The 25,223-nt window shown below is 33.3% G+C and overlaps 4 protein-coding genes across 15 annotated transcripts in view; 3 read left to right on the forward strand and 1 right to left on the reverse strand.

The window, feature by feature from the left end:
• dgo (ankyrin repeat domain containing protein 6 diego) overlaps window positions 1–4,444 on the forward strand; it is a 68,488-nt gene extending 64,044 nt beyond the window's left edge. For 4 of the 5 annotated variants that reach the window (XM_081978436.1, XM_081978497.1, XM_081978590.1 and 1 more), the window contains exons 5-9: window positions 349–653; window positions 713–885; window positions 3,108–3,309; window positions 3,368–3,537; window positions 3,601–4,444. In XM_081978436.1, coding sequence (XP_081834562.1) covers window positions 349–653; window positions 713–885; window positions 3,108–3,309; window positions 3,368–3,537; window positions 3,601–4,027 — 1,277 coding nt within the window. In that variant the 3' untranslated portion in view covers window positions 4,028–4,444. The remainder of the gene's footprint in view (window positions 1–348; window positions 654–712; window positions 886–3,107; window positions 3,310–3,367; window positions 3,538–3,600) is intronic. The other variant, XM_081978755.1, reaches the window with a different exon arrangement.
• Window positions 4,445–4,815: 371 nt separating this feature from the next.
• LOC145729973 (uncharacterized) lies at window positions 4,816–9,186 on the reverse strand. 2 transcript variants are annotated; one of them, XM_081981060.1, is made up of 8 exons: window positions 9,007–9,186; window positions 8,847–8,944; window positions 6,243–6,480; window positions 5,851–5,966; window positions 5,683–5,796; window positions 5,481–5,630; window positions 5,193–5,231; window positions 4,816–5,134 (listed from the first exon to the last, which is right to left on the reverse strand). In XM_081981060.1, the coding sequence occupies exons 2-8, from the start codon at window positions 8,926–8,928 to the stop codon at window positions 4,995–4,997; spliced, it is 879 nt and encodes a 292-aa protein (XP_081837186.1). In that variant the 5' UTR covers window positions 8,929–8,944; window positions 9,007–9,186; the 3' UTR covers window positions 4,816–4,994. The 2 variants fall into 2 exon arrangements, with proteins under 2 accessions (XP_081837186.1, XP_081837141.1); XM_081981015.1 differs by having other exon boundaries at window positions 8,847–8,961.
• Window positions 9,187–9,267: 81 nt separating this feature from the next.
• Window positions 9,268–20,826, forward strand: LOC145730266 (trypsin-4-like). 7 transcript variants are annotated; one of them, XR_014178649.1, is made up of 8 exons: window positions 12,414–12,672; window positions 14,501–14,742; window positions 14,798–14,941; window positions 15,053–15,192; window positions 16,204–16,367; window positions 16,526–16,637; window positions 16,978–17,065; window positions 17,125–17,212. XR_014178649.1 is itself a non-coding variant. In XM_081981651.1 (7 exons), exons 2-7 carry the CDS (start codon window positions 14,682–14,684, stop codon window positions 20,799–20,801), a joined length of 780 nt encoding a protein of 259 aa, XP_081837777.1. In that variant the 5' UTR covers window positions 9,268–9,404; window positions 14,501–14,681; the 3' UTR covers window positions 20,802–20,826. The 7 variants fall into 7 exon arrangements, 6 of the variants coding, with proteins under 6 accessions (XP_081837777.1, XP_081837920.1, XP_081837546.1 ...); XM_081981651.1 differs by lacking the exons at window positions 12,414–12,672; window positions 16,978–17,065; window positions 17,125–17,212 and adding exons at window positions 9,268–9,404; window positions 20,643–20,826; XM_081981794.1 differs by having other exon boundaries at window positions 12,415–12,672; window positions 16,978–17,212.
• Window positions 20,827–21,432: 606 nt separating this feature from the next.
• Tk (Tachykinin) overlaps window positions 21,433–25,223 on the forward strand; it is a 33,881-nt gene continuing 30,090 nt past the window's right edge. Inside the window, exon 1 of the mRNA XM_081981180.1 lies at window positions 21,433–21,624. The gene's annotated coding sequence lies outside the window, so the exon portion shown is untranslated. The remainder of the gene's footprint in view (window positions 21,625–25,223) is intronic.

The following is a 25,223-nucleotide window of genomic DNA, read 5'->3' on the forward strand; positions in this document are numbered from 1 at the left end:
AACTTCACCAATAAAAGATAATTCTTAAATTAGAATTTGTTTGAAACTGAAAAAAACTTTATTGTAGCGGTTTCTCTGTTATAAACAGTCAAAGCTTAGCTTATGTAAACTCTCATAACGCAGTTGCTACAGGCGTTTTTTCGGTTGGCTTAGCAATTATTTGATAGACTTCAAATATAAAGTCAACTTTACGATCGGTTTTACTTTTTATTAGCCATTATCCGTGATTCAGGAACTTTATGGATCGACTGGACTTTTTAGCGGAAAATTTATTGAACTTGTTCGATTGCACGTGCAGACTTTTTACTACAAAATAAAGTAAAAAACATATTGTATGACTAATTACAGATGTGGTGGATATAGCGGTTACCGAGACTCCACTTCCTAAGCCTGTAGCTGTAACTACCAACAACAACAAGCAATGGTCTCCATATGGTTGTCATTACTATCCAGACCCGGAAGCTTTTCCAGCCCCTAACCTCAATTCTCTCCCTCCGGAGCCCTTAAAAAAAGGCGAACAATATTATCTGGACTTGGCTGGTAACATTTGCAAAGGTCCTGTAGGCGTGGGATACACTTGCTATTGCGCTCCATTGTTTAGGCATTTGGAGGCAAAAATCGAAAGAGACAAACGAGAACTGGTTAGGGCACAGGTCACTTTTATGACAATACTTACTAAATAAATGGACTGACGTTAACTTTTTTAATGTAGGCTCGTTTGGGACAGAGAGTGGCAGGTTTGGAGCAGAAGCTAAACCGCGGAGGACACGGTAGACGTTCCGAACGCGTTATGAACTTGTACAAAGAACCCGAGCCGCAAATGACCAGGTCTAGAAGTTTGGAAATGTTGGATACTGCCGATAAAGCTCACCTACAAGCCACTAGGTAAGTTTGATATACTAGAGTTGTTCCAGATTGTATGAGACATCAAATATACAAATAATTACACTGTCTGCAAGGCTTTCACGTCCTCAAATGGTACAGCATACACCTCTTTTCTTGTATCAAACAACTCTCATCTTGTAGTAATTTGAAAATGATATGTTTTAGAAGATGTCCAATCCTACAACGTGTTGGTAAAGTTATACCACTTAAGTGAGTCACCTTGTATATCTAAACTATGTAGATAAAATCACGACATAACCTACATCATAATACTCGGAGAGCCAACAATAATAGATAAATTACCCACTACTTGCCCGATCGCAAATAATTGTTAATAATAACACATAAATACCGGTAGCTCTAAGTTATTTCGACTTTGATATTCGAGCAATGGTAATAATTTATTGGGTGAAAGAATCCAGGTATACACCGTCATACCTCGAGGCCGTGCGTGACATAGATTTATTAATGATTTACGAGGGATTGTAAGTAGAGAAATTCTGCTTATTAAATTACCTACACATTCTTTGTGTGACTATAACTGTTTTTTTGTTATTTACTCAAGCCCAGTTTGCTATGATTGATGATTTTATGTCGTTTGGATAGGTGGCAACAGGTATTTCCTACTAATAAGACCTCAATAAGATTAGAAATAGCTGTTCAGAAATAGCATTATCTGAATTAGTTGGATGTTGCTCGCAAAAGTTGCTTAAGTACCTCGAATAAGTTAATTTCTTGATAAGGAAGGAATCACTCACAGGATCGAGGGTATAACTTGGATATGATTGATATAAAAATTTAATTGATGGCTAAAAATCACCAGCATATGATTTTCTAAGTCTAGGCTAAGCTAAATTCTAGCGTCAAAACTGTTACGTGATCTTGATAACATAAAGAGTCTGAATGGGCCTGTCCCACAATTTTTTTTTATTTCATAACTACAAAGACGGATTGAAAATATTATACCCGTATTTTTTTGTTTTCAAAAATATTAAGTCTAAATAGAAGAAAAATGATGATAAAACTACATTAATCTCATGTTTTAAACGCCCGCCGCCGGTGACGTACTACACTATCAACCAATCAGCGACAAGAAGTGAAACAGTTGGCGAGCAACAGCCAATAAAATCCCCCAGAATTACGTACGTCACATGCGCGCCAAAACAGATCTTTTAAATTTAATGAACAAATTCAAATTAATGTAGGAACATTTACGACCATAATTTTTTCTTCAAGAATATGATATGTGGGATAGGCCCATTGAAGGTAACGTACCATTAACGGTCCAACTTTGAAGTAAAAATTTAAGAAAAACCTTAAATATGATACGTGTTGTTATGAATTTGATTTTCAATGTGAATTACAAAATTAAAACTATTTTTCCAATAATAAAAGTAGTGCTAACTGAATCAACTCTAAAATCCGCTGGCATCAATTGGAATGTCAAAATTGCTGGATATTCTATGCAACTTCGATTTGAATGGAATTTTGATTAACACGGTTTATGATTAAGATTGAGAAAATCCCAACATCATCTAATGGAAAAACATTTTCAGGCATTTTATGATAAGAATGTCTGCAATTCAGAAAAGTGCCCATTCAAAGTGCACAGCGGCAACTTGAAACTAATATAACCGCAGGTGCGGCAAGAGCAAATATGTATCTAACTCATATATTAAGATAATAAAAATAAGCAACCGGATAAATACGGAAATTGTGTTATAGAGCTTATCTTAAATTATTATAAATATTCTTTTAAAAGGATACAGCTGTTGTTAATCTGATAATGTGATAATAAAGAATGCAATCTTTATTGCACCCACAGAAAGCCAACTGAAGTAAAGCTAAAATGAAATCGTAATAAAAAGTTTAGTGTATGTTTATTTAGGATGAAAAGAAAAACAAAGAGACTTTTATACCCAAAGTGACTTAAATAAAATGATGTTTGCAACCCTATGTTTTGAAAAAGTGTTATCGTAGCAAGGTACTTAATATTGCATACATGTAAACAGCACCAAAGTAGATTACGAATCTCTGAAGTTATGTTCCAGTGGCGGTTCTGCCAGAGAATCTATCTTCCTTTCTTCCGCAGTACCAACGGCTCCTCATAAAGTTTAGAAATAAACCCAACTTTATTTACCGTCTTTACTCGTCTACCATCTTTGGATGCAACTAACTATTCCTAAACCAAAATGTTTCAATATCATCATTTTTGATTTCAGAAGTATGGACGAATTAGATCCTCACGAGGATACATCTCAAGATCCTCGTCCATCCGTAAAAGAACTAGTAGCCAGAATTCAACAGCAACATCAAAATTCCAGTCACAACGATGGGCCTCACAGTGAAAGTAGTGACGATGAGGACGGCCCTTTAAGAATGCCCTCCAGAAAAGGTTTAATGGGAGACCCTAACGGAAATCAGGTGGTTTAAACTTACGTAATTGCTATGAAGTGTTTATTGAAAGGTTTGTTATGTTAAGGGTCATCCGACTAGTCCAATTCGAATGGCGCATTACGAGAATGTGTCCAACGATGCGGCTCCTCGAAGTAGGAGTGGAGTATACAGTCCTACTTTAGACACCAGTGTGGTTGATTCGTCCTCTAGGTATATCGAGCCGATTGTGAAAATTCAAGAGCCTGTCAATATGAGGTTTGTGTTTAATTTCTTTAATAAGTCAATGGAGTCTAATTATTCTCTTTATCTGTTCCACAGGTATAATGATGCCTACAAACAATATCCACAACCAAGCACTAGCAAATATGACCCGATGAATCCGTACCAACCGGAAATGCGCTATGCTGACCCAGCGTACCACGCCCACTACTACGAGGATGAGCTGACGACTACAGCGACTACGAAATTCTACGATCACTCGATCAACGCACGTCTGGCCAAACTGCGCATCTTGGAGAACTCGAAAGCGTATCCGGATTCAAAAAACCCGATTGAGGGTTCTTCCAGAATGCTGGATCCGAATTTTGGGGAGCGGGTTCTGGAGAACCCACACGACACAGTGGACCGGGACACAAACAATGATTCTGGGTATTCGACGAAGGTTTACGGGAGCTCGAAGGGCAATTCGCCCAGTTTGAGTGGACAAATTGAGGGCGAGTGTTTGGGAGCTAGTAGTTTGGTGTGATCCAGTACAAATGAACTTGTTATGTTAGGATTCCGTCGTTTTGTTTTCTTTGCTCGTACTATGTTCTATTTTAATATTTTTTTACTAGTGCGCGGTAAAAACTAGCAATCTAATTGGGTAAATCGATTTGCATTTTGTCTGTTCTGTCTTAACAGACAATAAGCACCGTCTAAATTAGTCCTATTTACATACCTAACGCGCTGTAGAAATGTATATAATATGAGGTTAGTTTGTAATGCAATCATAATTTGTAAAATATCCTGTAAGAACAAAGTATAAATATTGTACTCTTTTAACACGTTGTTGACATTTTAGAAACAAAATTCCCTGGTATTTATTTAGTTTTTGTGTTGGGATTTTAGTTGGAGTTACGCCATTGTGACATTAATTTTGAAATAAAAATAAGTTATTTTTTGAGATCATGTTTTATTATTTCGTTTTGAGGTGATTCACCACACAATTTAGATTTAGACACCACACAATTAGACAATTTGGAGGGTTGTAGGCTGTAATCGAGAGGAATGTCCGCGAACAAATAAGCATTTTTTCTGAAGATATTGTTTAGCTCCAGTTGTTTACAGCTAAATTCAAATTTATTCTACCATCAGAATTCAAAAAATAACCAGTCTTCTAGTAAGTTGCCCATAAACAGTTTTAAAACTTTGAAAATCAGGTAAGTAACAATTTGCTTTAATTCCAAACCGGCCCGATAGAAAAATACAATAGGTACAACAAAATTATAAAAATACAATATTCTCAGGATTATATTTAAAAAAGAAACCAAAAAATAATGTTTTTGTGTTATCATATTTTAGGTATGATTAGTTTTGGTTCTGTTTATTTAAAAAAAAAACTATACATAAAATAAATAAATTAACTTAAAATGTTACCACACATACAAAGTTTAACAATGAGTTTACATTGTTAATTAGTCAATAATTGTTAAAAAAAACTTACATTCTAATGACTAAACTATGTAACTAAGACAGGTCAGTAATGGTGGTATTTTGCACTCACATGTAACGGTCATATTCCTGGGCATTTCCACAAATTTTTCAAACTTTTGTCCAACTCGTAATAGTTTTTGTCCAAAAAGACACATTTTTTCTAGAATAATTCTTTAAAGTTGATTAATCGTTCAATATTAAGCATGATTCATACCAACCTGATAGTGGACGTCCTACAATTTTTTCGTTACCTTCGCCTAAAATAAGATACAGTTTTTTTTTTTAGTCTTAAACAGGTGTGGAAAATTGTATTTGATCCATAAGGAATCAATGGGAAGAAAAGAGAACCACCAATATGTATTATTGGTTATATGATTAGCTTTTTTTTTATCAAAAATATATCGGTTTGCAATAATGGTCCTCTATTCTTACCATTGACTCAAAACGGTATATTTCGTATGCAGACAGATGATGATCAAAGTGGTTTGAAAATTCCTGTTACTTACTGCAAATCCAATTAACAGGGCAGCACAACGGATCGTTGTCTCGATATTTACTTTTGAAGTACAAAGGAGCACATCTCTCTTGTAGTTTTTCTTGCTGCTTTACTTGAACACCACACGACCGTCTTCTGCAAAATGGTTTTTCCAATTTGCCTACAAGTATTCTTTATGAATTAAATCCTCAACGTTGTAAATACTATTTCACCTCTAAATCCAGCCTGACAAACACATCTCCAGCATGAGTTTTTTGGTAAAAAGTTTTCACCTTCTTTATACACTTTACCATCATATACACAACTCGTGGAGTTCTCATAAGGGGCTGTAAATCAATGAAATTAAAATGACGTATATTTTCCAATAAAGCATATCTTACGACACATTTCTCTAACGTAACAGCAATCATCCAACGAATATTTCCGGTAACATCCTGTCGGAGGCTCCAAAACTGACCATTCCGGACAATCTACAGTTGCACAACTGAACCTCGTTCTAAAACAAAAAATGGATTCAGAAATTTGTACGTATTAAAGTAGCAAAAACTTGTAACCCTCGAGGAATCCAACAATTCAAACTTACAAACACCGCACACGTGATATAAATCAGTTCTCAAGAAGTTTTAAGGATATTTATTACAGTTTGAGGAGGCGTTAACTTCATATCAACGACGGTGCGGATGTAGAACTTTCCGGCCGAAGAAAAACCTCTCCTTTTTTCCGGCTTATAAGTCACCTTTTAGAGATTTAGAATTTTTTGGAAAAAACTCACTTGTCTTTATTTTTTTGGCATCTACATCCCAAATCGCATAATCCGGCGGTCAGTTTTGAGTCGACGGTATCGTTGATTTTGTACGCTTTGCCTTTCAGGAAACAGTTGGTGGTGGATTTTTTCAAGCCGAGACAGTCGAATTTGGCGGGGCATTTGCTTTGTGATGGTTTTTCGTACAATGCTTTACATCCCATATCTTCGTAAATCAGTGTACCATGCAGGTCGCAGTTTTCTGAACCTGAAATTATTTAACATTGAATTTTTAGTGTTTCTGGTAGTTTGGTGAATGAACAATGTGTTGAACAGTCTAATTTGGGATACAAGTATTCTAATAAGGACTGTTTCAACTAATACAATACAGGATGTTATCACTTTTTAAAGCTGGCAGATATTTTTACTACATGGAGAATTTAAAGTAATGATCATCGTTAATGTCGCTATTCATCTAATCACGTTGTTCATGTTGTAATATATTGAGTCATCCTACCTTCAGACGCGATTTTCAGATTTCCTATGTTATAACGCTTGCTTATTTTTTCAACTAGCAAACAATGACAAGGATTTACTTATATAGCTATAAATTGAAAACAATATATGAGGAAAAGGGACACCTGTATAGGCGCTTTTCAGAAGTACAATAATTGTGTTATCATAACTAAGATAAGAACACTTAAATGGAATGTAGTCCAAAACCAATATTTCTAATGATGGGCGTAAATTGACCGTGACCAGTTATTTACCAGCAAGGTGAAGTAAAATTCAGTGTGACAGGAAAATTTACCAATTTTTCCAGTAAATTCCAATTTGACCAGTAAATTTATGGGTCTAACTGAAGTTTGTTTGAAAGATATCATTTTGAGTTTAACACTTCTTTACGAACATTTTTGCTCTTTTTAAAATTTTTCGTAACTTTCACCGTTTCTGAGTTGTTTAGCAAAAACTGGTTTGATGCAACAAATTTTAAAAAAATCAGTTGAAATTGTGGTTTGAAATTTGAGAGCCCTGTAACTCGGTTACAGTTGAGAATTTAGGGTTGTTAAACTACTCAAATTAATCTTCTTGAGCTTTTTTCAGTGGAGTTGAGCAAAAACTTCTGAAAAATTGCGTACAGGGTGACCAAAAACAGTAAATCACCATACTTTTCATGCACACCCTGTATACTGGAATCAATACAAACTTTGTTGGGTTAAGGATTTGATTAGAAACATTTTTGGTCTCTTGCAATTTTTTTGTAACTTCCACCGTTTTTGAGTTATTTAGGAAAAACCGGTTTGGTGTAACAAATTTTTAAATTAGTTGAAATTGTGGATTGAAATTTGAACTTCCTGTAACTCAATTATTTTTGGAAGTTCACGGTGGTTCAACCACTTAAAAGAACCGTTTTGAGCTCCTCTTTCCAGTGGTTTAGAGTAAATAATTCTATCGTAAAAATTTGCTTAAAGGGTGAAAAAAATAGTGAACCACCATACTTTTCTTGCACACCCTGTATACTGGAAGCAAAAACGGTTCTGCAAACTTAAAGTGTTGGGTTAAGAATTTGATTAGGAACATTTTTGGTCTCTTGCAGTTTTTTTATAACTTTCACCGTTTTCGAGTTATTTTAAAAAAACTGGTTTGGTACAATAAATATTTAAATCAGTTGAAATTGTGGTCTAAAATTTGAACGCGGTTTAAGGGACAGTCAGACAAATTCGCCTGCAAAACTCACTTGGAATAGAAAAATTATTGTTTTAAGCACTTTTTTGGAATCTTCATTAAATTTTCTATCCAAAAACCTAAAAACAAAAACCAAAAACACTGCAAAATTTGGTATAGTCAAGGAGAAAAGCGGTGTCAAAATTTGAACTGCTTTCCGGTCAAATTTCATCATTTCATCACTAAATATTTCGCATAAGTACCTACTCTCTAACGGTTTTCAGTATTTTCAGCCTCTAAGTAGATCAAGCATGAAGTTTGTTCAAAATCTGAAATGCTAATTTCTACATAAATCATGTATTCTTGTTAGATTTAAAGAATTCAATGCTTCGATTATAAGCAAATGTTTGACTTTGACTAAGGACTTTTAGTTGATATTTTCAAATAAGAACCTCAATTGTTTCTTGTCTTTATGGGTTCAACAGATAGCTCTGTAAACAGATATTTGCTTTTAAAACAAATTTGGATTAACAATTGGTTAATTTGGATGCAAAAAACATTTTAACTGCTAATAACTCTATCAGTTGCTGAGAGATCGAAAAAATGCTTGAAATGAATTTCCAAGAAAATTTAATTTTCTATAAAAAAGCATTAGTCAGGTAGGGTATGCTAAATAAAAGATTCTCATAATTTTACAAAGAATCAATTAATGAAACAAAAAAAATGGATGTTCTAATTTGAAAATGTCAACTACAAGTTTGTATGTTTGTATATAATTTTAATAGAATTTATTCCATACCCTATGGACACGCTGTATACATATTTAATATAATTTTTTAATAATTGCTGCATATTTAGAAATATATGAAAAATCTGTATCTGTACCTCAAGTATGCGTATATTGCTCACACACAAAAGTTTTGCTTTAAAATTATTTTGTTGACATTTAGACAATCATATATTACTGACCTGGTGCAAGTGCCTTAACTGCTCCCAATAACAAAACCTGCGCCACCGTTATATGTAAATGATTCTTCATCAAGCTCTTCATTGCACTGCACTGACCGCTGCTGTAACACTAACACTGAAGATTTTGTTACAGGATCCGTTCAAAAGTATCTCTACTAACGGAATATTGAAGAAGTATTGGATGGACGGCCGCCAGAAATTGGGTCATCAGTTCCTTACTCAAAAGTTCTCAAAAAGCTTTTTACATTTTCCGGGAAAGTCTAATTTAGCAAACATCAAAGTTTCGTTCTTCAATTTTAATGAAATAATGCAATGAAAACGGCGCGCAATACTTTTCAGTGTTTCTACCTTCTATGAATCTTCCGTTACAAACTGCTATTTTACCTAGTTGAAGTCGGCAATTTTTGCGCCCAAATACCGCGCAAAACATCTTTATGAAAATCCTGCAATTAGCAGGTAAGCATCTGCCGAAGTCAAGGTTAATCAATGTCATTAACACTCGTTTGATGTTACTGATGACTGTGGTGTGCGGTTAGATGACCGTACGATCCTAATCAGGTAATTACTCATCACGCTTTTTATGGTTTGCCTTTGGGATTTGCATCCATTTACTGTATTATGCTAACCGTAGGTTTCATCCTCTTTAATTCAATTCGCCAGTCTATGGTAGGTTTTAGACATTCAGAACACTAAAAATGTGAAGTTCAAGAACTAAAAATAAGGGAAGATATAAGACTCATAGTAATAAGAATTTAATTATGAATGAACCTAGTTATTTATGTAACTAGTTATGAAAACTCTGTTTTTGGAAAACGAATGAATTTTTGAGGGAACTTGAATGAGTGACTCAATATTAGATACTTGAAAATTTATCTTAATTTTCACTAACTAAAAGCAGTGTGATTCTAATTTTGACTAATAGAGTGACGGAATTATTAATCAAAACAACTAACTAACACGGAATACGTTTGGAAACTTCAAGTTTGCGTACAGTACATAGAATAAAACTTCACAAAAAAAGAAAAAAAGCTACAAAAATAGATAATAACGTAACAATGCAATTGAAGTTTATTGCATTGTTACTTCATCTAGTTTTGTTTGATTTTCGGCAGAAAAAAACCTCAACGACAAAATTGCATTCACCACCAGTCTAGAATTAGTACTTTAATAACTGCGAACTGCATAACAAAAAATAACTATCATTTAATCTAGTAAACCAACCATAACTAGTCATAAAACAGTCAAAAAGCCACCACTTAATAAAACGCACGCATATAAACAGATAAAGCCAAAATATCAGTGGACTCTGACAGTAAAACTTTATTAGCTTCACTGTATAGTTAATCTCCCACAACGACAATAATATATAATTACAAATATCGGAATAATTTGCCGCATAACAGCCTTGCAACATTTATCATAGCGTTATAAAGCCGCTGAAAATTATTTATAACAATTTCCTACAGTGCACCTAATAATGCCAATCAGTTGGGTTGATTACAATTTATTTTTAGGGTTATTTTTTGGAGCTTAACAATCAGAAATTTATTGACCTAGGTTAGGGGGAAAAATACAAATAAAATTGACCTCAGTTCAAATAAATGAATAGTGTGGAATAATGTATAAAGCTTCGTGAGAGTCACAATAATTTTCGATAACCGATGACAGGAAATGATCCGCCTGGCCTTACTGAGTTTTACTTTTAGCTTCGAATTAGAATTGATAGACTTTATCAACTAATGACGAGGAAACGAAGACAAATTCGGTTGAAAACATTTGATTGATATTTGTAATAAAAGAGACTAGCATTTTTACAAATATTAACTAAAGATAGATACTCAATTTTAAAATATTCAGAGATAATCATTTGAGATTTATAAATTCTAAGTCTCAAGTAAATTTTGTCATCATCAGCATTTATTTATTTTTTTTTTAGGTTTGGATATGTACTTTATATATAATTCTGTAGGTCCCATTTTTCAAAAAATTTAGGTCTTTTTTTACTACCTTTTGGAATTTAATATCTCGGTAACATGAAGAGCTAGAGTGGCCAGTTTCGGCTCATTTTGTAGTATATTTTATCCTTTTTCTAATGGCGTTTTAGCAAGTTCAAATAAAAAAGTTACAATCATTCAAAAATTGAAAAAAATGCCATTTTTACAAAAAGCGCAATTTTGGCAATTTTTTGTTTTGCTCCAGGAGGGTTCTAATGCACAGCAAAGGGCATGTTTATACCAAAGAACCTTAAATTAAGTAAAATAAGTATAAAAAAAGAAAGATAGGAACATGCAAGCTGTTTTTGCTCTGGTTAGAAGCTATGATTACACTTCAAAACGTAAAAACCGCAAATATTTCAAAAACTATTTCATATCATTATAGGGTGTGCTACATAAAAAATATTTAGACTTGTCAAAGGTATTGAGGCAAGCATAACATATACAGGATGTTCCATTTGAAAGTCGAAAGTGGGCCTTTTCGCATGATCCGACAACACTGAATATTTAAACAAATGTATTCAACCGGTTTCAACATTTTTATAATGCAAATGACAATTTTCGTAAGGGTCAAATTTGCCTGAAACACCACCACTTTCCAATGGGTTTTGCCGAGGGTTTTGCGTTATGTTGGCCACTTAGTGCAAGCGAAAATCGACCTTAATGTTTTATTTCTACGGTGTCTAAATTTGACACTCACTGTGCTAGGTTTGTGCCAAATATCAGGGCCGTACCTGACCGATTTAAAGAAAAAAACCCTCAAAGAAGTTAAAGCCTGGTTTATAAAAGAAAATTTAAATTTAGCGTTAAATTTAGTATTAACTTTAAGAATAGGACTAGTGGTTTTAAATCAAGACGTTCATAAATGAAATTTAACTTTAACCTTAAATTTAGCTGTATCTCCTGACCTTGGATTTACTTAAAATTCTAAATTCTCTTAAAGTTAACGCTAAAGTTAAATCATCTTGCTACTGCGCAAGCGTCCCCAATGACACAATCAGCTGATTTCTGTTTTGAATTTGAATATTTGGTTATGGTTTTTCCTGGCAGCTAAAGGTTACGGTTAAACGGTTAAACTGAAGCCTAGTAATATTTGGTTTTTCCAATTTCAACTTTTGTGTTAGTGTATTCCAAAATCACAACACTGGGTATGTGGGAATCCCGAATGTCACTTAATATTTTTGACAGTTGACCTATGTCAAATGAGCGCAAATGACAACTTTGGCGTTTAGCAGTCAGTGATTTAAGACTTAAAATATTTCTTTTATGAACGCCATATTTTTTTAGAGTTACAGCTAAATTTAAATTTACTACTAAATTTAAATCTAAATTTAAATTTTCTTTTATAAACCAGGCTTAAGACATAGAAAACATTATAAATCTAGATCTCCATCTTAAATAGGAGGCCATGAAGACACAAAATTTGACATTTGATCCAAAGCTAATTCGATGAATCGGCCGCCGGAGGGAACCACTTAATCACGGGACTCCATGATTACAAAATTATACGCACGCCACGTGACCTTTGGATCATATCGCGTTTAGATCCGAAAGAAAACGACCAATGTCCTACTTGTCACTGCTGTTGTCACTATTACATCCATCTATTTTGAATTTAAAATTTGAATATCGTTCACTAAAGTGCTAAAAGGTATTAAAAGTAAAGTTAAAGTTGCATATTTGTGTGTTTCCTGAGTTTTGTGAGTGATATAAGTCAGATTATGAACCAAGAGCAGCAGCAGGTTTCCTAATCCCGAAAAAAACCCCAACTTATGAAAACCTTGTTGGAAATGACCTAGTTTTTCAACTGCCGCCATGGAAATATTTATCAAGTGCGTATTGTTGTATTACTTTTTTTGTTGATAAATAACTTATTACCCATACAGTATAAAATAGCATCACAAATAGTATGTTGTGGGGTTATCTATAGTCTTATTGAATTTGCGTTGGTAAAAGCATTATGGTACGACTTACTACTTATTTACTATAGTACACACCTTTTTTTTAATCAAAACCTGCCGTAACAATGTAGGAAATAGAAAACGCATAGAAATAGACAAGAAAGAAAATTTCTTTCTATTAACTGTTGGTACTCTCTAAGCTATTTTCTATCACATTCGGCTGACACCGTCAACAGAAAACGGGAACTTATCGGTCCTAAAAACATTGACTAATTTCTAGTAATAAATCTAGGGCTTTTGCTTGTTTCGTCGTATTCAGGGTTAATGACAAGTATCAACGACGCTAATTTGAATAATTCTACGTTTTTTTCAGGAATTAATCATATATTTCAAAGTTTACATTCTAAAATAATCCGTTTTGTTGCCATTTTTGTTGTTGGTTTTATTTATTGTAGTTCTGTCTCTTCAGTTTCTTATTTTCTTGTTAGACCATTAATATTTTTCAGTTGCTTGTAAACATGCTACCAATTTTTATGCATTTTGTGAAGAAAGTAGGATGGGACTTTAGGATGTGTTGATGGAACCCATATAGCCATAACACAACCATTCCATCAAGAACAGCTTACACCTCAAAAACAATAACTAATAGATGCATTAACGCTTTAACTAAAAACTCAAAAATAAAGAAAGGGGGGTGCAAACACAATTAATTGGTCCCCAACACAACCTTATTGACACAATGTTGACACTGACGGGCATAAAGGTTAAAAAACAAAACATTTGAATTTTAGAAGACGACGGAAAATAAAGATTGGCAAATACAAAATTTCATAGCCGCAAGAGAGATAAAATCATAGCAAGACCTCATTTGGTCTTTCTATTTTACACAACCCGAATAGCTACGTTGAGTGCCGATCTTCGCCAATTGAAACGTAGAGAGTACCATATATTACGATAGAGAAGGGTTTTCTATGATAGCAAAGAAATTTCCTTGCTATTCGTTAGAGAGTTCGCCTTCTGATATTAACAAATAGAAAAACAATAAAACGACACACATTTTATAGTGAAGGAACTTTGACGCCCTCTAGTGGCCAAACGGTGTGATCAATCAATTCATGTGGAGATATTTTTGGAAAGCTTGAAATCTGCTCTATCCTTAGTTTTCTATGACATTTTGACGTAACTTATCAAATAATCGAGTAAACTATTCTAGAGTTTTTATTGTTTTATGTAAACCAAATATAACTGGCTTAGCAAAACGTATCTATATGATCACAGTGAATCACAATAATAGATCTTAATAAACACAGACAGTTTAAAGAAATAATACTTGTGATCGTACTACTTAACCTTTTATTTGCCACTCTATTTTTTCAGTTCCAACTGAAAACTAAAAGGAAACTTTCAGGTATTTTAAGTAGAAAAGGGTCGTAGAAAAACAACATTCAACTTAAACTAGCCCGAGTGGAAACGTTTTTATCATCTTAAAGTTTTCCGGATGCTTGCCTTGTCCGAATTCTCTTTGAAATAGTGAACGTTACTGCCTTTCCACTTTCCACGACTATTTTAGCATTCATTATCAAAAGAATAGAAGCACGTTCAAATCAAATTATTGAGACATTGTTGAATAATTTTCACGCTCGATTTTGGATGTTAAGAGGCTAGTTGATCGAGCAATAGCCTATTCTATAACATTTTTTTAATAGCAGTTTTGGTGTGTTTTACTGTTTTATCTCCTTAAATTAATTTGGTGTACCAGTCTAGATACTCAAATAATGATTCCAAAAACGGCGTGAACCAATCAACACGGTACGCAATAGCCTGACCAAAGTTTTGAATAGTTTCGTGGCAATTACTGAAAAAGCGGCTTTTGGTCTGTCAAGCGGAAAAATCTATAAAATATCGATCGATGGGAATTTTTGCTTCTTAGTATTGCTAAAATGTGTGCCCGGGATGTTTGTTTATTGGTTTTGGTTATTGTATTTCTTCAAGGATCATTAGGTAACTAACTAAGTTATTTATGATTTCTTTTTTCAAAATGTGTTTTTTTTCGCAGCTGCTGTTAAGAAAAGCGAGGAAATCCTTCATGGCAAAGTTATCGATATTGCCGAACGTCCTTTTCAAGTGGGTATATTACACACGGGCGCAAACAAAATTATATGCGGAGGGGTTATAATTAAACCTCAAGTTGTATTGACAGGTATACCTAAACATTAAATATACTAAACAAAAAATTTTTCTTTCAAAGATATTTATTCAACTTAAACGTAAAAATGCTTTTGAAAACTAATTAATCCAACAAATCCTTTAGCTGCTCATTGCACTTTAACAAGAAACCAAGGACCAAGGAAAAATTTGGCAGTGCTTGTTGGAGCTAATCATCTTTTTGACAATGAGGGAAAAGTCCATAAAATTGCAAAAATAATTAGACATCCGGACTTCACATATCAAGTAAGTATAATTACTGTATGCTACTATATTATGCTCTTCATATTTCCTGTTCTGTTTATTCCAAATGTCACTTAAAATGTTTCAAATCTAATAATTGTATGTCATTGAGTATTGGAAGTTTTTTCTTCAAGCCTCTATTAAAATAATCACGTAAGAATAATTGTAATAAATAACGCCAATTTTCTTCAAAAATCAATTTGATTTGTTAACTTTTTAGTAGACGATTTAAGGTTTCAGCGACACGCAGTATAATAAATTTGCACTTTCACTCATCAAATTTTTAAACATTTTGGAAAATTTGAATATCGTTTTCACGTCGATGATTAATATGTCTGTTTTTATCTAAATCAGCGTGTTTAGTTAACTTTGAAAACACATGTAATTCCTCTAGTGTTTAATTTACTTTGTGCTATGAAAATTATGAAAAAAGTTTCTTAACTTTAGATATAGATTTGAACAAAAGATTTGACGTTTTCACGGTTTTTACACCAAAGACTTTCAACATTTAACACCGTATAACGGCACAACTTACGGTCCAATGAAACGCTAACTTGTTGCTTCGTAAATTAAAAGACTTTCAACGATATTGAAAAACTTATAGCGACTCCATTGAGCCAGGTGTGACATAACTTTAAGACGTTATGTTCAAAACTTTCCTAGGGATTACTTTTGGGTAGTTTATGCCCTTTTTCATATAACACTGCTTGATAATAAGCTATGTTGCTTATTATTATTAATTTAGTAACTTCAGGAAGTTAAGTTTTGTTTGACTGGCAAATAATTATTTGGATCTTTCACTGAAAAAGTTGAAAAATAAACTCGTTTTTCGGAAATCGTTCGCAGTTAAATCGAAGTGTTTTTAGTAGAAAACAATTATTATTCGACATAAACAGTTCCGTAAAATACTCAAATAACGTCACTGTTTCAATTATTGTTAATGAACTAATTGATATTAAACGTAATCCGTGTAACAAAAGTGGATTGTAGTAATATTTTGCCACCTATTTTCAGACTTTACAAAGCGACATGTCGATTATATTGTTGGAAAAGCCAATCAAGTTTAATGACAAAGCTCAACCTATCGAAATTTCTACCGACGACTATCCGGATGGTACTAAAGGACATGTATCGGGATGGGGCAGAACTGAAACTGGTGTCCAGTCAACACACTTAAGGTAAATACTAAAAATGTCTGTAAAATTGATTTCGTACTCTTTTAATTTTTTAAAGTTTGCAAATAATGAACCAATAATTTACTCTAAAATGGCTCGTTCTTATTCCGGCTTTCTTCTATCCGTAAATACCTATTTGTATAAAATGAATTTTCTTACAGGGCTGTAAAAGTGGAAATAGACGACAACGCCAAATGCCAAACCTATTTCTTTCATCATTTCATTTCGGACCGTATGGTTTGCCTGAAACCGCACCACAAATCTACATATTTCGTAAGTATAGAGATATTGTAGTGACCGCATCATGTGATAATAAAATAGAGCCGGTCTGGAATTGACAAAGGAGGCAAACAAAAGCAAAAACGCCTGCTGCGTCGGCATACACAGAACGATTCATTAAGTTTTCCCTCCGCAAACAATCCGCCTTTTCGCTTCTTTTTTCTTTGGCTACAGTTTCGGATTATTATTAACGAAATATGTATACAAACGGCCCCCGGGCTGATTGCGCCATATAAATAGGCCGCCTCTCTCGGTTTGTTCTCTATGTGCTTTTAAGTATTCGATGGAAATCCTCCAAATCAATATTCATCCATGACACGTGTTTTCTTTTCAGATAATTGCTACCGACACAGTGTTATTATGAAACAAAACAGGAGTTTCCAGTTTTGTGCCAGATTTAAAAGAATGCAACAATTCCAAAAGTAAACTCCGACAGGACATTTTACAATTCGATACTGATCAAATTCCTAACAACTTTCAGTTTAAATGCTTCTTTGCTGGCACTAGAAAAGCAGGATTTAAGTTGTATGTAACAAAGCAACACTTTACTAGTTAGAAATAAAAAACAACAACAATTTCGATTCCTTTGTTCTAAACATTTAGGAGAAGAAATTTTGTTTTTAAATACTTGCAATATTAAAATTTTTTAAATCCTGTAAGTAATATTTTCGATAAAAATGTCATTGACAAACGTTTCCAAAGAGTTTTTTTAGTTAAACTGCTTTTTAAATCCTAAACTTTCATTACAGGTCTTTAGAAGGTTTTGTTAATTTTTCTTAACAGTAACTTTTATGGAGTGATTCTAATTAAATCTGCGTTTATAAATACATTTTCAATCTTTTAAAAAACCTAACTATTTTTGAAAAATTGTTGCAAGAATAAAGAACTTGAGCAAATTCAGATAGTGCTTTAAACATATGGCACTCTAATTGAGATTCATTTAAAAAATCTTTCAAAAGGTTTCAATCTTTTGAGACAGAGCTCCATATTCTCAGATTTCTTGAAACTTTTTAAAGAAATTGTAGCTAATTTATAACACTGGACAAAAAACTAGGAAACGTCTGAAGAACACTATAATATTCAGTTTTTGAGTTGGAATTAGTAAATTTTATGCACTTTAAGGATTAAAAGTGCACTTTTAATCCCTCATTTGAGGGATAAAAGAGACACTTTTAATCCCTGGGGGATTTAAAGTAAATTCTTCTAAATTAAACAATGATTTTATTGAAATTTTATTTATTTGTTAAAGTGTAAGGACGAAAAAGGATAATTAACATAAACATAACTTAAATCTAGTTCTTATTATTATATACAGGGTGTCCGGAAAATCAACGTTTGACGACAGACTCCTGACGTCAAAATATGTCGATCTAAGCCGACTTAGTTATATCCAAAATTGTCTCGTTTAGCCGGTAGAGGGCGTCAAAAATTTGTAAAAATATTGGTTTTTTACTAAATTACGTGAAAACCTGCTAATGGATTTTAATGAATTTTAGTATGTAGACTAATACTATAAAATGACGTTTTCTAGTAGTATAGTCACCGACTGTAAATAAGTGGAAGTGTTATAAAAGTGATATAATACGTCAACATTTCTCCTCATTTTTTATATGAACGGCGTTATGACAACCCAGATATTTTTGTCGAGTGACCGGAAGTATTTTGAAGCTATTTTACCTCTTTAATATTTCCCGGTGGATGAGCTGTTTCGCCAGAAAAAAAAAAATTACAATTACCTGCATACATCAAAGTAGATATAATAAAGTTGAAATTATTTATTGTAAGAAACTAAGTAAACCAAAAACATTACTTAAGCAAATGTGTAAAATGACCGCCATCTTGCTGAATACACTTATCAATACTCTTTAAGAAATGAAATTGTACCCAATATTTTTACAAATTTTTGACGCCCTCTACCGGCTAAACGAGACAATTTTGGATATAACTAAGTCGGCTTAGATCGACATATTTTGACGTCAGGAGTCTGTCGTCAAACGTTGTACACGTATTTTCCGGACACCCTGTATATTTACATTTATATTGACTTTGGTGCAGTTTGCAAGGCTAACGAAGGGTGGACAATTGGAAGCAACATTTTTAGTAGTAAACATATTCTGCACATACGTAGCAGTCGCCGTTGCCGTTGTCTCATTTTCTGAAATTGATCTTTCTATGGTTGATGCTGATGCCATATCAACATCGGAGAAGACATTGGTGAATATTTGATCGGCAACATTCTTCTTTTGATACAATGAATTTGCAACATAACCTTCAGCAACAGAACTGCTTTTCCAGCCACCATGTCTTTTCAACACATCTATGGTTGATCCAGAGTCGACAAGTAAGAAGCTGATGATCTGCGAAAACAATGCCCAGTATATAGGTTTGCGTTTGGTAGTCTCAAGTAGCCAGCAATTCTTCTTGGTAACTGTCCAAATGTATTTTTTCCTATGGGCTGAGTCATGCATTTCCCATTTTTGTAAGACACAAAAAATCGTGTATGCTTTGTAGGTGGCCTTAGACCAATATACTTTCTCACTAATTCCACTACATTCGTAGAGTTTTCGCCAGACGTTTTTATCACAAACAAGCGATCCTTTCCTGATTTTGTACCCCGTAGATTTACCAGAAACAAGCTTTTATGATCCGAGACATCGTTGCAGTCTAGCTGGCAGAGCTCCTTTCCTCGACATGCTCCAGCGACTCCCATAATCAGCACAACCTGCAACAAAATTGTCTCCTGTTAGTACATTTTGTAGTTTTGTAGACAAAATTAATCAATGGTGTTATTTTTAGTAGTACTATCAGGAAAATATTCAAAGTAAAGAAAATAATCTTACCTTTTGGGCTAGATATTGTTCATCTGGAGCATTTTGAAGAAAATCTCTTATATGGTCGAAATCCAATGTCTCGGACTTCTTCGGCTTATAATGGTCATACTGTCTCTTTAGAAATACCTGGAGTTTACTGTATTTGCTGATGTCGACGTTTCCTTCAGATATTATCGTGGCTTTGATCATGGAATATTGGCTCCATAGAGAAGATGCCTTGAGCTTCTTAGACTTCTGCAGGAAGTAAGCCAGGAGCACCTTTTCATCCGTAAAATTCTCTGCATTCTGTTCAACGCACCATTTTTGGTAAACAAGAAACTGTTTTTTGTAAGCCTCGCGAGATTTTTCTGGAAGAAGGCTAGCGATGGCCTCTTGGGCGGCCTCTTCAATGTTCATTTTTAAAAAATACGATTTTTCTGGACTCACCGTTTGATAACAACTGATTGACATTTGTTTTGTGCCATAGCAACACTTCCAGGGCACAATGAATTTTAAGTTAATCCACCATGCCAACAACAATCAATAACAACTATCAGTAATACGAGAGTACCGTTGTAACCACTGTTAGTTTTGTAATTTTTTTATTTTTAGTTTCTCGCATTCTAAAGTGCATAAAATAGTATATAAACCTCGTGATTAAAGTGTCTTTTAATCCCTTAGCGAATTGTAACCTTTCGCCGCGGGATTAAAAGAACCACTTTAGTCCCTAGGTTTATAATATACTATTATTGTATTGTAATAATTATAAAAGTCAATATACTTTATTTTGATTTTTTCGTGTCCGAGTCCATATTACCATTTGTCAGTCCAGTATCGGGCTACGTCCAGAGCATTATCTTTGGCAAGCCTCAAATCTTCGAGGGAGCATAAGCTTGGGCAGTTCTTGCAAACCAGGAGGCGTTCCATAGTCTGTGTTGCCCTACAGTCCCATTTGACAACCTGTTCATTAATAATTCCCCATTTTGCCAGGTTCGTCTTTACGGGGGCAACTCTGGTTCTGAGATGGTTGAGGGATTTATAGCTCTTTCAGTACAGCCTGGAGCCTGCTGACGGTTCCTGTTTTAATTGTCAATATAATACGTTTCCATTTCCATTTCTGTTCTTAACATTTCCAATAAAAATTTTAACTTAATATACAAATTACTAAACCATATTTTGTAATTTTCAGGGTGACAGTGGAGGACCGTTAACAGTGGATGACAAATTAGTAGGACTAGTTTCATTCGGACGTCAAATGAAACCAAACCAGAAGACTACTGTATTTACTAAAGTTGGAAGTTTTCTTGATTTTCTGGATGAATCTATCCCTGAAGAGTACAAAGATTAATAAACACCAAAACAGACATTCAAAATGCATTTTTATACCTCATGTCCACCAAGTGAGCATAATAAACCCATTTATTCATCACATATTTGCACACTTGTCACAGATAATGAACGAGAAATTACAAATCGGTGTACGACCCAATAATAACTCTTCAAAATATTCATTATCTTGTATTTACGTTGGGTTTCCTGTAATCACAGCATAGATTAACTTATAGCTATACGCTTTAGTTGTTGATGGACTTGTTACTACCAATGCAGGGATATTTGTAGCACAAATTATTGCATGTCAAGTTTTGTTACTATTTGTTTCTTAATACCGGACAAACTACTACTTGTAATACCAGTAATGGCTAATAAAGAAAATACTTGAAAGACATTTAAAAAAATAAAATAAAAGTAAGACTACTGAATAAACATTACGTCAATCTTCTGAGCTAACTGTTTGATTTGTCTTATTGACGAATTTTCAAATCTTCTATCCGTTCGGAAAAAGCCCATCAAAACCAACAACCTACACGAAACATCCGCTCGCCTACTCGATAGCGTCAAACAATTTTCCGATTGGTCGTAGCGATTTTCCAGAGTTGCGATTGGCCAGAATCGTTAACGTTAAAAGCGAGGAAAAGTTTGGCGTTTACGTTAGTTAAAGCGTCGCTTCAACTGCGAAAAGCACAACTTGTTGGGCACGCGACGCGCTCTCAAGACGCCTCTAAAGACCGAACTTTTCAGTTTTTTCGAGCCCATCAGCTCACCTGTTTGAAAATCGGTGCAGCCAGTTTTCCAGTACAGAAAATCAGATAATTCTTCAGCAAGAAGTTGTGGTGAGTTACATGCTTATTTTGTAGAAAATAGAAAACTGTTTTTTTTAAATTTTTTGTCTACAAAAAATTTCCTATTTTTAGGTTGAAATCCTAAAATGTGACAATTAATCTATATGGTTCAAGAAGAGTAATTAGATTGAAAAATTTTTCTTTAAATTCCTTATTAATTTCAGTTGTTTTATCATCAATAACCAACAGTCTGTCAATAGTTTTAGAAATAGGCTAACGTGGTTTTGTCTGTACGATTACTAGTGTTGTATAATTCATTACGTTGTGGTTGTCAACTAATTACATAATACAGGATGGCCCATGTTAAAGTTCTAAATCCGGATTCTTATATATTTTTTAAAACTCAATTGTGTATTCCTATCAAGGCAAGAAAAAGAAAATGTAAAAAACAAAAAAATACCAGGCAAGACTGTAAACACACAACTATTTTATGGCCATATAATTATTATCCATAAATAGAATTCAAAACAATTGTGATTTTTCAAAAATTTGCGTCTGAGTAGTAATCGTAGCATTTTCCGTTTTATTAGTTTTGATATGATTAAAAACCACGTCAGCTGTTAAAAGCTAAAGTTTTAAAAATATTGCTTATAGCACTTACAGCAGAGTTACAAGAATTAGTAAGTTTGGTTTTAACAAAACGACCATAAAAACTGTACTGAAATAATGGACATCCAAGTTTTCCTTATACAGGGTGGTCCAGTTTTAAGTGTCAATAATTCACCGTTTGACAGCTAATCAAAAAATAAGTTGACTTGCATTATGTCATTTTTCTGAAAAACGTTTCCTAAGAAAGATACAGTCTTCCAAATTTCAATTTAAAAAATCGTTTTATAGTTTAAAACTGAACATTCAAGACCTGTAAAAGTCCAAATTTGTACTGAATAGTCTAAAAACTTGCTTTTTACTATTGTTGAGTGTCTGAAACTGGCATTCAAGAACTAAAAAAAGTCCGGAAATCAAGACAAAGATTGTATTGTGCATGAAACTCATTTTTTACTACTAAAAATAATCTAAAAGTTGACTTTTAAAGCTAGAACTGACTTTACTAGGACTAAAGAGAGTCCAAAAGTCTATTTTCAGGACTTCAATTGGGGTACAACTCAATTTTCTGGACTGGAACAAGTCTAGAAGTAAATTACATTTTCGGACTATTTTAATTTCTAAAAATTAGTTCTTAAAACTAATATCGTAGCATTTGGTACCAAAATTTTTTACTTTTTTTACTTAGCTTTTTAACTTGAAGAAACTTGACTTTTGGAAATAGTCTTAAACTCGATTTTTCAGTCTTAAAAAGCACTAAAAACAGTCTGAATTTCTTAAAGATGCTACAATTTATTGCACCTATGAGTTTAGAAGTCAATTTAATAGTGAAGAAGCTTGAAATAAGTCAAAAAATTCGTAAAGATAGGTCGTAAAACAATCTAGATTTTTAAGAAATAATTTTTAGCTCGAATTTTTAGCACTGAGGCTTGGAATGCTATTTTAAGTCTATGAAGAATGTGAAAATTGTTTTTTAAGTTGGCTGTGTCAATAACTTGGTGAAGATAGTCTTGAAACTCGATTTTCCAAGCTGAAAGCAATTTTAAAGCACTAATAATAGTCCAGAATCCTGAGAAAATGAAAAGCAAAGTAAAAAGCAAGAAAAGTTAGTTTTCAAGATAATTTTCATGAATCTAATATCAATGTGTTCTATCTAAGACTATTTTCAAGACTAAAATATTGAAATTTGTCTCAAAATTATGAAAATTTACTTCAAATGCAAATTTTAAGATTCTGATGTTACTTTTCATTAGTTCATAGTCAGTTTTAGTTGTTTAAGTCAATTTTTAAGGTTTAAATGTATGAATTTGTAGTAAAAAATTCTAGAAAAAGTAGTTTTTTATGTCTACAAATCAATTTTCAATATTAAAGTCTCTCGATTTGCATGAAATCTGGTTACAAACACAATTTTTAAGCTTCTGAAATCAATTTTTATTTTTTCTAAGTCAATTTTCAAAACTCAAGTCTTTCAGTGTGTCTGGAAACTATGAAAACTGGCTACAATGAAATTTTTCAAGCTACTTAAGTGAATTTTCCGTTTTTGGTCTTTGAACGTAATAACGGAATTATCTCGTAAACAAAGTTTTAAATCAGAATTTTATAAGAGGTAATTTCTTTTTCATCGTGAAGAGTGAAATTTTAAAAAATTGTAATTTCAGGCAAAAACATTAAAACCATCTTCCTGTATCTACGGTACTGGAGAATTTTGGCAAACGTCATTCATAATGAGTACTAATTTCATATGTGCTTGTTCCAAATTTGATCAAAATTGCTCCAACGGTTTGACAGAAATTTGAAGGAATTTATTTTACTTAGAAAGCATTTTTCAGGAAAATGACATAATGCATGTCAACTTATTTTTTAATTGGCTATAGATTGGTGAATTATTGACATTTAAAACTGGACCACCCTGTAGAAGAAAATAACGAAGAATGGTTTGTGTGCATTTGTTGGACTGTGATGGTAGAAACTTCTCAGTTTAAGCTTGGATGTTCAAGCAATTGCCAACAGTTTTAAACTATGTAGATTACTGTATAAGATTAACTACCAAAAGAGTAACAAAACCATCAAAATCTTATTGCATTTTATTAAATAAAATACCAATTTCTTTATACAAAGGAGAAAGCTAATCCCAGCCTAACAACCAATATCCTATTCAGATCAAACACATACGTTTTAGGACAAAATCTCTTTTTCGTTGCTTTTAAAACGACCATTTGTACGGTCTGAAGCGTCGCAAAAGTATCGTTTCATACGGAACAACGGGCATTTTTGGACAGGAGAAATTGCTTTCGGGAACACGTCTTTTAGGATGTAAATCGTCATTGTCGACTTGTAGTTTTGGTTACCAACCAAATAATAATAACGTAAAATATGTTCACTTTCTCTTACCTACAAAGACACACACAAATATCCCATTATTTTCATTTTATTGCGGTCCTTCTAATATGTCAAGGGACAAATAAAGCGCGGTGATCGGATCATTAAGATAGTCCGCACGTTCTCTTTGGCTTTTCCTTTACTTAAATGATTTACTACAAACCGCTCGATTCTATGAGAATTCTATCGTCTTTAACACGTGTTGCAATCTCGACTCACGTATTTCACTCTGGATTTCATGCTAACACACGATCAGAAATTTATTGGTCGACCCTAATTTTATTTTGTAGATACTCGAAAGTTGGTTGGTTCGTTTCAAAAGTAGTAGAAACTTTTAGAGCTTATCTTACAGTTACAATGGTCTTAAGTTAACTTTAGGCAATGGTGCGACATTTGGTTACTAAAGGAGAAAAAAGTGGATGTTGAACAAGAAATTGTTGAAAACTATTGTTAGATTCTAGTGGCAAAACAGGAGTTTCAATATTATCAAAAACATCTCAAAAACTACAGTAGTTGAGAGCAAAAAAATTCTAATCAACCCCTTTTTTGACAAAATTCGTTTTTCTAACCATTCAGAAAGACTGAATACACCATTTTCCGGCTAGATAGGAAAAAACTGTTATACATGTCTAAAGCTCAATTTTTGAAAAAATATTAAGGGCGAATTG

The sequence above is a fragment of the Ips typographus genome, linkage group LG1, assembly GCF_016097725.1.
Source record: "Ips typographus isolate SLU linkage group LG1, UJ_Ityp_2.0, whole genome shotgun sequence".
Classification (NCBI taxonomy): Eukaryota; Metazoa; Arthropoda; class Insecta; order Coleoptera; family Curculionidae; genus Ips; species Ips typographus.